Source organism: Alosa sapidissima, chromosome 4, assembly GCF_018492685.1.
Source record: "Alosa sapidissima isolate fAloSap1 chromosome 4, fAloSap1.pri, whole genome shotgun sequence".
NCBI classification, from domain to species: domain Eukaryota; kingdom Metazoa; phylum Chordata; class Actinopteri; order Clupeiformes; family Clupeidae; genus Alosa; species Alosa sapidissima.
Window position 1 is genome coordinate 8,197,236 of NC_055960.1, and position 13,500 is coordinate 8,210,735.

General features: G+C 43.3%; 1 protein-coding gene across 6 annotated transcripts in view; it reads right to left on the bottom strand.

Annotated features, from left to right (window-relative positions):
- Positions 1 to 13,117, bottom strand: part of LOC121706380 (alpha-2-macroglobulin-like protein 1) — a 38,717-nt gene extending 25,600 nt beyond the window's left edge. Inside the window, exons 1-6 of one of the 6 annotated variants that reach the window (XM_042088055.1) lie at positions 12,967 to 13,117; positions 3,292 to 3,380; positions 3,016 to 3,138; positions 1,383 to 1,563; positions 883 to 1,042; positions 581 to 633 (exon numbers count right to left, since the gene is read on the bottom strand). In XM_042088055.1, the coding sequence (XP_041943989.1) occupies positions 581 to 633; positions 883 to 1,042; positions 1,383 to 1,563; positions 3,016 to 3,098 (477 nt within the window). In that variant the 5' untranslated portion in view covers positions 3,099 to 3,138; positions 3,292 to 3,380; positions 12,967 to 13,117. The other 5 variants (XM_042088052.1, XM_042088054.1, XM_042088051.1 and 2 more) reach the window with 5 other exon arrangements.
- Positions 13,118 to 13,500: the final 383 nt, after the last annotated feature.

The following is a 13,500-nucleotide window of genomic DNA, read 5'->3' on the forward strand; positions in this document are numbered from 1 at the left end:
AGCACTCAGCTAAGAGATTCAGCCCACACACGTACATTTCTGTTGACTCTGTTTCTGTTCACATGCCAGTTAGGCAGTTATGAGCTTCAGGCAGAGCAGCTTCAAAATCTGCCATTTCTTATTTTAAAGTCAAGAGCAGAACATGGGCAGTATGTGTCAATTAGAATATCAGAAACATGCATATGAGAAATACCCAGAGTTCTGGTTTGCGCCGCCCTAAGTGACTAACAGACACCATTAAGCACCAATGAGAGGCAGAATAAATGTAGGCTTAACATATTTTACATGTGTGCAGGGAAGAACATGCCCCACTGTGAATGGCAGATCATTAATCGTATTAGCGGAGGCGACTAGAATACGCTACTTAATAGATGTATACTAAATCCTGCTATAGGAAGTAAAGTAAATAAAGGCTGCGCGTCATGGAGCTCGTGTTTTTTGTTTTGGATGGGTGCTCAAGTGAGAGGACGCCTACCTCGCTACACAAGTCCCTGAGGGGACGTCTACCTCACTACAGTACAGCTCCTGAGGGGACGTCTATCTCACTACACAAACAGTCAGAAAACTCAGCAGGACTCACCTTCTGCTGAAGGGGAATGAATTCCGTATCCATGGTAACCACTCTGAAATGCACTGCAAGTGAGAATCAGAGTTAGAATCAGACCTTGAACTGGACCATCTGGGTGTTTACAACAACTGACTCTGCGACCACATGCAAGCGTCTATAGGAGGACGTACCTGTTTAGCCTGGGCTGTACATGCAAGCGTCTATTATGACTGGACGTACCCGTTTGGCCTGGGCTGTACATGCAAGCGTCTATTATGACTGGACGTACCCGTTTGGCCTGAGCTGTACATGCAAGCGTCTATAGGAGGACGTACCTGTTTGGCCTGGACTGTATATGGGTTTATCTGTCTGGATGAAGGTCACAGGATCAGGTTTTGGCCTGAACTTCACCCGACTCTCTGAAGTCCAGTGAGATGTACGACCTTGGACCTCTACTTTGATACTCTGCACAGAGTCTTTATTTACCGATGGGGCCTGTTCAACAACAGAGTAAACACAAGATCACTGGCTAACCTAGAGCAGGTAGAGTGACCACAGGCTAACCTACAGCAGGTAGTGACCACAATCACAGGCTAACCTACAGCAGATAGTGACTACAGGCTAACCTACAGCAGGTAGAGTGGCCACTCTACATCTAAGCAGAAGGGGGCAGCACAATCACCTGCTCATTTTACACACACACACAGCTACGTATCTGGAGCTTGAGGAGTGCACGCTGTGGCCCAGTCTACCTGTGCTTGTAGTTGGACCTGCAGGTGTGTATGTACCTGGCCCCTGCCCTGCAGGTGTGGATGTACCTGGCCCGGCTACTGACCTGGAAGTGGACGCAGCGGTGGAAGTCTGTGTCTGACGTCTCCTGGTGCAGCATCTTCTTCTCGTCTCCGGTGGTCAGATATATGGACATGTGCAGAGTCTCGTTAGGACTCTGGAGGCTGGCACACAGTTTGGCTTCGGATGCTGACCTCATCTGGGCAGGGAAGGTCACCAGGAACGACCTACAGAGATGCAATGTGTTTCCCCACACCCCCTCTGAGCATTCGTACAGATTAAATGACCATTAAATGACTAAGGCATCGTTTCCCAACCTTGGGGTCAGGACCCCATGTCGCCTGAAATTCAAATGGGGGTCGGCTGAGTATAAGGCATCTTAAAATGTACTAGCATGTTACATAAGAATATATATTTATAAAAACCTCTTGAAACTAGTATGTACTAGCAACGTAAAAATAAACTTAAGACAGCGCGGATGACATATTTGATTGATGTGCTTAAAAATCAAAGTACCGCTCTCGACTGGATGTTACACCAGAGATGAGATGCGCGCTCATATTGTGATATGGGTCGCCAACATTTTGTGACATCAAAATAGGCTCACCTGCCAAAAAAGGTTGGCAAGCCCAGGACTAAGGGGATGTTTTAATGCCACTCATGCTTGCAAATGAGGAGATAGCACTAGTTCCATGTATACTGCAGGTGTGCTGGGCGGTATACCGGTTCACAGAATACCGGTGTATATTTTCGTTATGATATGAATGTTTAATATACCGCCATACCGGTGCATTTGATTACACAACGTTCGGAACGCTGCACCGCACGACACTGTTTCAGACAGGACCCCTGTTTGTGACCCTTAAGGCTCAATTTCTCCTTAAGGCTTAATTTCTCCTTAAGTAAGGGATTTATTTAAGGGTGTTGCACGGAATACCATAAATGGTTTCCTTAGTTAAGGAAAAACGTTAAGGGATTTCCCGGCACAAAATTTCTATAGTTTCCACAGAGATTGTTCCACAGCTGTAACTATTTGGCTAGTAGGCGATCGGATCATTCATCTCACCTTAAAAATAAAAATGTTCTAGACATGAACTGAACAATACTAGCTGGCTAGTAAAGATCCTGACTGTCATGGTTGGCTAACAAGACATCCACATGAATTCTGTTCTGTTCAGTAGAAAATGCTGAACACCTGATTAGGCATGAAAAAAAAAAATTCCGTCATATACCATGAAACCGTCATATACATTTTTGGTGATACCGCCCAGCACTACACGGAACCCTGTCCGCGTGCCAAAGACTACACATCCCACCTCCAAAAGGGAACCACAAAGCATCCTTTATCTCTCATTTGGTTCCCACTACCCTCCATCTGATAGATGCCCCCACTACCCCCTCCATCTGATAGATGCCCCCACTACCCTCTCCACCTGATAGATGCCCCTTGCTAGCCTCAGCAGGAGGTACAAGAGGTGATCTGTGTGGACAAGGGGTATGTATACTCACGGCTCTGGCGTTGCTGTGTGTGTGTGTGTGTGTATGTATACTGACGGCTCTGGCGTGGCTGTGTGTGTGTGTGTGGGGGGGGGGGGGGGGGGGGGTGTATACTCACGGCTCTGGTGTTGCTGTGTGTGTGTGTGTGTGTGTGTGTGTGATATATATATACACACACTTACGGCTCTGCCGTTGCTGTGGAGGAGCAGAGTGTGTAGAGGCAGAGTAGCAGCCCTCCAGCAATCAGGATCCTGGTGAGGGCCATTCTGCGCTGATTCTCTTAACTCAGCCTGATGCTCCTGCTGCTGTGCTGACAAGAGGGAGAGGGAGGCATGATGTCCTCGGTGTGGTGGACTTCAGTCTCCACACAAACAAACATTTCCCCACATTACCATGTAGATAGTATGACCTAGGACCTTTCCTGAGTTCATCAGGGCAACATCAGAGAGCAGCATCACCTTTAAAAGCTGCTCCAGTTCCTTTTTGATCTTGGTGATGAGCGGAGGCTCCTGGTATACGAGGGCCGTGTACAGCAGCACACCATCAACTGAAAATGTAACAGAATTCCACACAGTGTAATCTCATTTGTTTACAGATCAGTTCAGATTCTGCACCTTTCCTTTTCAAGTAGGCCTACTTATCTAGCAGTCATCGGCGGCCATATTGCTTGAGGCAAACACCTAATGGCCCCCTTACACCAAACAACTTTGACAAGATTTGGGAAAGATTCTTGAAAGATTGTAGTCTTTTAACTAATGCCTCCCATTCAAGCTTTATTCAAAAGACTCCACTCTTAAGAATCTTTCCCAAATCTTGTCAAAGTTGTTTGGTGTAAGGAGGCCATTAACCGATCAAATAAATTCACCGGTTTCAAAAAACCCAGAGTCGTGTAGACACTTGCCGTCAATCAGAGACACCCGTTGCTTCTTTATGGAGCTAAATTTGTCTCAATAATATTTGCATACATGCGCAGAGGGGGATCCACAAATATTTCTCAAACTCAAAGATCGTAATTCTTGATTTCGCTTGCAAACTGACAGTTTTATGCGTTTACTAAACAAAGATTATGGAAATTAAACACCACTTATCCATCAAAAAGCTTGTTGTAAAAGGCATAACTTGTTAGATTTAAGAACTAGGTTCGCTAGCTCTGTGTGTTATGAGCAAAGAATCTTTGGTTACGAGTCCCATAGAACAACACTGCCATCTACTGGATTAGACAGTGTCAGCAGGCTACTTGTGGATCTGGGTGGCTTCTCTGCCGCAAAGTTTGTCTCAAAAATACGTGATCCACAAATGCTGATCCACAAATGCGAAAACGAAAACTGTGTGTGCTGGTGATCCACAAATGCAAAATTAGATTTCACAAAGGCAATTTTCAGTTTTACCAATGCCATTTCGTTTACAAATACACATCTACAATTGTGAAAACCAATTTAGAAGTTATAAATGATTTTTTTTATTTTTTTTTTTATTTGTGGATGTCAAAACACAAATGCAAGTCAAGAAATATTTGTGGATCCCCCTCTGCACATATACAAATATTATTGAGACCAGGGTAGGAATTTCACGGCGGCCACGACGGCCATGGCCGTCGTAGCCCCTTGCATTGGCCGTGAGGCCCCTTTGAAAATCAGAGGTTTACAGGCCACGGTGGCCTTGGTGCCCCCTTCTTTCAATATTCTGCTTTGCGTCCTACTAATAGCGATTTTTATTTAGCCTGTGGCCTGTCAAAATAATCTTGGCATTCACAGCGCAAATTAATTTAGTCTTTTACGCAGTGGAGAAAGTGACAGCGCAAGAAAGAAAGTGCGTCCAAATTCACCCTTTTTCAGTTGAACTACTCGCGACGTAGCCTATTCATCACACAGACATCACAAGTATCACATGAAAGAGCTTTTTCTCACCTTTTAAACAATGTTAGCCGATAATTGCGGTGTTGAACGGTTCGCGAGAAAAGTAAACAATATCATTCAATTTAATCATACATTCTACTGAAGGTTTTGCGTCCCATGATCTCCCTACCCATTCATCTCGGTGGAATACTTTACGAACCCTTCTTTTAACACATGACAAACCATATATCAGAATAAACAGGAGACCTTACCGAACACAAAGGTGTAAAGCAGTCCCCTGTACAGTTAGCCGTTCCAGAGTAATCCAGTTTTGAATTTGCAGTAAAGTTCGACATCCATGGATGTCTCCAAATTTTGGCTTTTGCACTGTTCCACATGATTTAATAACGGGCCAAATACAAAATAAATGTTACAAATATCGCCTAGATATTGGTAAATCAGAGGACAGCTGACTAAGAGTATGTGAAAGTAGCATTAATGATCACAAAATGCTAAGCATGCATCTAGGCTATTTGAGTTTCTTAAAGCTGAGCTGTGCTTAAATTGTTCAATACATGATTTCATAACAGGCCAAATATAAAATAAATGTTATATATAGCCTATATATCTGTAAATATTAGATGATCAGATGATTTACAGTTCTATGTAATATGTCATGTTTCATGTTTTTGTAATGTTTCATACAGTGATGCAGGTCTACTGCAGTGAATAGGCTAAATACAACTTTGATCATTTTTATAGCCTACTACTGTATAGTTAACTTTGGCCTTGGGGCCCTGACATGGGGCCTTTGTGCCCCCCACCAAATATGCCCAACTGAAGGCCAAGTGGCCTTGCCCCCAGAATGGTGAAATTCCAAGCCTGATTGAGACAAATTTAGCTCCATACTTCTTTGGCCTTGATTGTCGCCGCCATATCATGATTATGTTCTGGAGCCAAATGCGTATCTACAGTGGGCATCGCTTTCAAATGACCACTTCATTCGCGCATTACGCGGCGTGAAGCTGCGTGAAGCTTTAGTACCACTTTCAGCCACTGTGCGTCGCTCTGCCTGCCGTCCCTTACATAATTGTTGCCGAGAGTAATCCCAGCCTACGAATTCAATAACAAAATAAATCATGCATAATTAAACATTACCTCGATTTAGGCTACTTGGGTGCTTAAGGCTTGACTACACGAAAATCGAAATGTGCCGTCTACATTATTGTCAGTGTTGGGGTTAACGCAACTACGCAAATCAAAACAGTGGTGTGATAATTGAGCCAGTAGAGAAATAACTGTTCAGAATTAATCTGTAGCCTTGGGTAGGCTTCTGCAGAAAACAATGTTGTTGCCGATTTAATACTATCTGGCGACGTTTTTAACAGGCTACGCAATAGAGGCTTAGACAACTATGACCCACGTTTTGGTTTCGTAAATTAATTTGCCCTACTTCTTGACTGCAATGTAGTCAATTGACTGCTTGACATGTCATTTTTATTTTTCTGTACAATAAACAATTACATCTGCTTTATGCCACAGAATTACATTCATATTTGGCTGACTGCAGACGCGCCACTTCCCTCCCCATATTCCAAGATTAAGATAGTATGAAGTGCTTTTTGTATAGGCTACCATCATAAAAAAATAGTTAAAACGAATAGCTATTTGCAATTTGACAAAACACTGGTCCTCTTTTTGCGAATGCGAGGACGATATGAGCCTGTTGCATTTAGTTAGATGTCCGAGTCACGCATAATGTTTGAAAACCACTGGCTCGTAATCACAATAATTTAACACACGACAGTTGGATAACCTACTTCATCATGTCCCCATGCCTACATTTTTGTGAGTAGCATAGAGATCGTTAAAAACAATAAAGTATGGCTCTCCGTTTAGGACATTGAAAACTTATATTTTTAATAGACTACCGTCGAAGATGCTGACTTGCAAAAGCCTCGGGATAACACGTTATCTCCACTATCATCAGTCATGCCCCTTGATCAAAGTGGGGAATGAAATAAAAGTTTGAGAACCACTGGCTTAACAAGTTACCTACAGTCCAGAACACAGAATCTGTTGCAATATTCTGATGATCGGCGATGATATCGGCAAATGTTTGTTTTCCAAAGTAAGAATTTCACTTCACCATGCACCTTCGACAATACCTGGCATCATTACAAACATTATTCTGTGTCCTAAAACTGGCATATTTTATGACATTGTGTCATGTAAGTTCTTTGCAAAATCTAGAGAAATGTGTGAGGTGGTCAGCGGGGGACAATTGAGACACACATTGGATTGGGTTATTACTTGAACATTCCACACTATCCACAGCTGTGGTAGGCCTATCAGGGGCAGGAGGATTACTGTCAGCGCAGGCTTTATATAAAATTCTTCAACAGAAGGCCTCGAATGTTGTCTTGTTTGTGGGGCGCTTTGCTTCGCTTCTGTAATTTCGGCTTCATTGAAAATGAGGGCTTCCCTCAATGACCCTCCGAGAATAAATAAAGGTTGAATGAATGCAGGCTTGCCCAAAATAAAGGCATGTGGTTTGCGCAGCCTACAGTAAATAACAGACCCGCCAGAATGTGCGTTATGATGCTTTTTTACGAGCAAGATGTTTTTGGTACCCTACGCACACTGCATGTTCTTAAATAACAATGATCATCAGTAATATTCGAACATTAATTTGGGTAAATGGGCAAGCGTGACCACCTTGATTGGCTGATGATTGTAACGCGGGCTGGCGGGCATGATTCCAAACACCTCCCTTACGATGATGAGTGACAGGTCTCAGAATGCGTGCGCTACACAAGGACGGAAGATGATGAATAACTGGGGCCGTAGGCTATTCACAAAGGCTTTTATCTTACTACTAGGAGTAGGCTACTCCTAAATCGCACTTACAGATTTTAGATTGGAGTTTTCTCTTAAAAGTTATTCACAAAGCCTTTCAGACAACTCCTAAACTAGGAGTGAGTCTTCGTGGCTATGGATGACGTCATTACTCATGCACGAGCTTGACTGAAGTGACCACCTTGATTGGCTGACGATTGTAACGCGGGAATTCCCAACACCTCTCTTCCGATGATGACTGACAGGTGACAGGTCGGAGAATGCGTGCGCTACACAAGTAGTGCGAAGGACGGAAGATGATTAATAACTGAATAAAAAGGCCTAGCCTAAATGAATAAAGAGTAAGGCAAAACAGATAGCTTAGTAGCCTAATGAAACATAGGCCTATGGATTGATGCAGTAGCCTACCTTTGCAACATTATTAAATTAATCTGTCACCATATGCCTAGGCTACGTTTGCAAAGAGGAGAACATTTTAATTTGATTCACAATGAAACGTTACATTTCATTTACATGTTAACAATGAGTAGTTTTGGTTGTTGTTGGTGGCGTTATTGCATCCCTTTTATGAATGCAAAATTGTTCCCTCGCGATTGGAAGCTCCTGTTGTGCATAGGCTATTTCAAAACATCGCAACGTAAAATGCCACAAAAAAGCTGTTTATGAATAGGTCTTAGTGAGTTAGGAGTCCTCTCGACTTAAGCTGTCCCAGACTTAGGTGCTACTTTTAGGTCTAAAATGCTTCGTGAATTACTTTTTGTGAAAAAATTAGGAGTCCTGAAGTTAGGAGTGCCACGCCCATTATTTTTAGGAGTTGCTCCTAAATTCGCCAGTTAGGAGCTACTTTTAGCCTTAAAATTCTTTGTGAATACGGCCCCTGAATAAAAAGGCCTAGCCTAAATGAATCAAGGCAAAACAAATAGCCTAGTGGCCCAATGAAACATACGGATTGATGTAGTATCTTTGTAACATTATTAAATTATTCTGTTACTATGCCTACGTTTGCAAAAGAGAACATTTTAATTTGATTCACAATAATGTTACATTTAATGTACATGTTGACAATGATTAGCCTAGTTTTGGTTGTTGTTGGCGGCGTTATTGCATGTTAGTTATGCCTACAATGCAAAATTGCTTCCTCGCGATTGGAAGCTCCTGTAGCTGCATAGGATTTCAAAACAGCAGGTTTGTGAATAGGTCTGTGAGTAAGGAGTCCTCTTGACTTCTTTTAAGCTGTCAGAGGTGGGAAGGTGGGATTTTTTGGGGGATGGGCCGGATTAACTGGGCACAATTGTCTGATGGCCCCCCTTCCCCCCAGCCAACGTGAATCGGGTGGTTATTTAATAGGCCTATCGTGAAGATTTTTCCTGCCATCTAAGGCACGAGCGCATCTGTGAGGCCAAGCCTCACCAAGTAGCTCATTTGTTTACAACTAACATTCCATTTAATTAAACTGCTTTATAGGCTATGCCGAAATAGTTTTCAACATTTTGAATATTAGTGTCGGGTGAATTGAAATGTTCTCAAAGTAGCCTTATGGCTGAAAGCTGCTTGGGACACCACCCCCCCCCCCCCCTCCGTCAAGCAATATAACCATACAAACGCGCTTCCTGCACTCATTGTTTCAAAAGGAGTAATTTTGGCTTTGTCAGAACTGAAGAGCTGTGGACGGCACGGCACGGTATGCCCAATGAAAATAAATTAACGCAACGCAACGCAACACAACACAGACCCCGCTTCTCTCGCGTCAGTCACTGACATGAACGAAACACAGAACCCGCTTCTCTCACGGCAGTCACTGACAGTAACCTAGAATAAATGCATGGGGAAAAACACTTCCCCATGACAAAGACATCGTAAAACACTGAAAGTTAATATTTTGTCACTAGCAACATTCATCTTTCCTTTGTCAAATGTATTATGTTCCAAGTACCCTATGCGTAATTCTGCTTCATAAAGTTGAACAAATACATTTGCTTATTTCACAGAAAAATATAAATAGCCAGTCTACAGTGCAGAGTTGGTAAGTTATGGTAGGCCAACTTGCAGTGAACATACAAACAGGGGAAATTATTTCTCTTGCAGCCGAGTAGCCTCAGGTGCGCACGTAGACATAAGGCCGAACATGCAAGCGCCAATGAATCGTGCTTTCGCGACAATCGCGCCGTTAAACTTAAATAGGTTAACATCACTCTAAGTTCGCCTTCAAGCAAAGAAAACGATTATTTGAAGACATCTGTTTCGTTGGAAGGGCAAGGGGTAGCAACAGAGCAACACAGAGACAGGCCCGATGGCAGGGCTGTTATGAGAGTATTAAAATATGGGATATTCTACGCGAAAACATTAAAACGGCAAGACAGCGGGGAAAGTTAAAATAGTGATAAACACGGAAAAAGTTGGCATGCATTGTTTCGGTCCCCGTGCACAGGGATTATTTGTCATACTATTAATCACATATGATTATTTGTGAAATTGTGCAAACAGGCGCAACACATTTGAAAAGGAAGGACTGGTATGCAAGCTCACGGGAAAGATTGATTTAAGAACGTTATCACAAAGTGTGTGGCTGTGGCGCGGGCGGAAGACAATTGGCAGGTCATGTCTTTAACAATTCTGTCGGAGGGTCATTGAACAATTTCTAGCAGGCAAGAGAGGGTCATGCAACTTCCAACTGAAGCACTCAAAATTCCTCCGGTGGCCCCTTCAATAAATAACGATCAGTCACTAGATTGCTGCTGGGCTATAGGTCTTGGTTCTGTTAACAACTCATTGTCAAATGCATAGCCTATCTCGCGGTTGCATCCATTACAAACAAACATGCAATGTGAACGTCTGGGATTGGGGAGAGCACTACATGCTCTACTGAATAAGCACGAAGTCAACCCTTTAAATGAAAAACACTCTTTAATAATCCAAAAAAATAAACCGCTAATGAAGTAAACTTGTGACCATCAAAAATCGTTTATCGCTTGTAACTCCGTGATACCAGGACGTAACAGGAAGGCATTTGGCTGAGCAACGGAGGTTAATATGCTCCATGTTTTGTCCAAATGATGACTGTCTATCATCGTTGCACTCGGAGAAAACCGGAATGTTTCATTCGTCCCCGTTTCAATCATCCCGGTTCTACCTACTCAAAACGCAGATAGAACCTTATTATTCTAAGGTAGCGAAATAGCGTTCAGCATGATTCATGCCCAATTAATTCCCCCTGTTAAAGTGTTCGCCTTTGTAGTTTGGTTTCGTGATAGCCTATGATAAACGGCTTATGGCCAAATATGTGAAAACGTTAAAATACAGTAGGCGATAAACCCGGAAAAAGTTCACAGTGATTCTTTCATAATCACTTTGGAGGGTCATAGAAAAATGTATTGCTGGCGAGGGAGGGTCACGTCTTTTTGGACTAATGCTCCCAAAACTCCTCCGGTAGCCCCTTAAATAAATAACGAACAGTCCCTAATGAAGTAAACTTGTGACCATCAAAAATCGTTTATCGCCTGTAACTCCGTGATAACAGGACGTAACAGGAAGGCATTTGGCTGAGCAACGGAGGTTAATACTCCAAATGATGTCTGTCTATCATCGTTGCACTCGGAGAAAACCAGAATGTTTCATTTGTCCTGCGTCTACGGCTGCAAACGGGATTCACTCGCAGTTAACCAAATATTTCTTTATTAGGGCAGGGCAGGCATATTTCTGGCTATTACATTATTTCTAAACCAGTCTGCTAAAGTCTGTAGTGAAGTCTGTGTAGGGTTTTCCAGGCTCCATTTCTTTTTACGAGACACCCTGCTCACTTGAGCCATCTACCGGTTGTTTGGGTTGTTGCAGCGTCTCACTGGAAAAATACAAATTAAAGTCGCGTGATACCGCATGGACCGCGAGTGAAGCTGGCCAAGTCGAAGCACTGCCCACTGTAGCTTTCTAATATCCATTTTCGCCGCCAGTTCTCAAGGCTACATTGCAGGCACAGATAGCCTACTCAACAATATCCTAGCCTACTTTGCAACAACTAAATAGTTAATGTTTAGGACCAATTAAGTGAAATTGGACAATTTCCCGCGGTACACCTGATCTCTCACGGCACACTGGTTGAAAATCACTGAGTTAGGGGGGGATCATGTAGCCTAGAAATCTAGACGCGCCCCAGCAGGGCTACAATTACATTTGCTGCCAGGGCTAGTCTAGCAACTCTCCGTTGGCTTGTGAGCTCCAGAAATCGAAACTTAATCAGGGCATTGAAATTGTGTATAGAGTCGTTTGGTGGGCTTAACATAATGATTGGTGGCAGAGCTTCAACAGTTTGGCTTGAATTCCCTGCTACTTGAAAACAAATATCCTATTGCGTCCTATTGCTTGCAGAGGGAATTTGAAAGACAACTGATTATTCCGCCCCTCGGACTGAGCACTGCGAACGGTGAGTGCCCAGACCCTACATTTTAATGTGGGTCTGGCTCGCCAGGCTAGGGATCATGGTAAATAAGTTGAATTTTCCCTTGGGGATCAATAAAGTATCTATCCATCTGTCTATCTATCTAAGTGGAGCCTCCAATGTGCTTAATGTAATAAACGTGTGTGTGCTGGTAGTGTAATGTTTGTTCACATTTAAGGAATGAATGCAATCGTGCCAATCGGATCCCTGTCAGCGTGTCGTCAGATATCAATAGCTGCGTGGGATGACTTGGCCTATGATCAATACTTTTGTCCCAAAAAGGACCAGGATTGTAACATAAAGATACACAAAGGACTTGAATGGCTGACTGGTAGTAGCTTACTTTTTAAAGAGTCTGCAGAGATGAAAGTAGCCACAATGGATAAACCGTTGGGTTTTAAATTGTTAAAGCTCGCAAACATAAACTTCTCCATTTGAATCTCCTGGCCCCCACCCCATCTCAACATGTCCGCGAGGTTTTCGGAGGCCTACGAAGGGCAAACTTTACTGCGCAGTCTGAGGACACCGAGTTAACCAGCATGCAGGTAAACGCCTCCACATCGCCCCTCTTGCGCGGCTGAACACAACGCAACAACTTTCCCAAACATTTGGACGGATTTAATGTAAATTATAAAGGAAAGCGCTCGTTTGTGGTCCAGATAAATGAATGTTAATGCGTCTATTCCATCTACATATCACAATTATGAAATCCACAATGTGAATTGTTTTATCAAACTTTTTCCCGAGTGAGTCTGAAGTAGAGGCTTGCTTTACCTGATAGGCTCCAATATCTATGAGGCTGGCGTCGCACCGCGGTAGAGCCTGAAGTTAAACGTGTAGAGTGTCTCACCTGTAGAGAGTGCGGCGTTGGGGAACGGGACCGCGTCTACCACGTGTTCGTCAGTGAGTCTGAAGTAGAGGCTTGCTTTACCTGATAGGCTCCAATATCTATGAGGCTGGCGTCGCACCGCGGTAGAGCCTGAAGTTAAACGTGTAGAGTGTCTCACCTGTAGAGAGTGCGGCGTTGGGGAACGGGACCGCGTCTACCAAGTGTTCGGTGCTGTGTTGCGCCTGCGCCACATTAGATAAACGGTATGTGGGCGTGCTCAGCAACGTCCTTCGCTGCGAGCCTTACTGGCAGTCTGATGTGCAAGAAATGTAGGCCTATTCCCTTCACTTGAGAGTGGACGACTTAATGTAAAATGACATGTGCAGCCATGGGCATTTAATTCAGCGTGTTTGAGTTCTGTGTGTGTGAATGACGAAGAGAAGTCCATGGTGCAGTGCGAAAGTTAGAATAGGCCTATTAGGCCAGTCAATCTAGCCCAAAAAGAAAATTGCAACAGAAATGCCTTATAGTTTTTATTGGTCCTAATACCCTCCTGAATCATATACTAAAAGTCTTCCGCCGAGGATGGAGTGGAACATATTTTTTTTAAATTATTTTTTTAGATTAAAGGCCAAAGTTGTGCTCAACACTCTAATAGGGGGGGGAATAATTTATATCACTATGAAACTTCTCCAGTTGATTAATGACATCA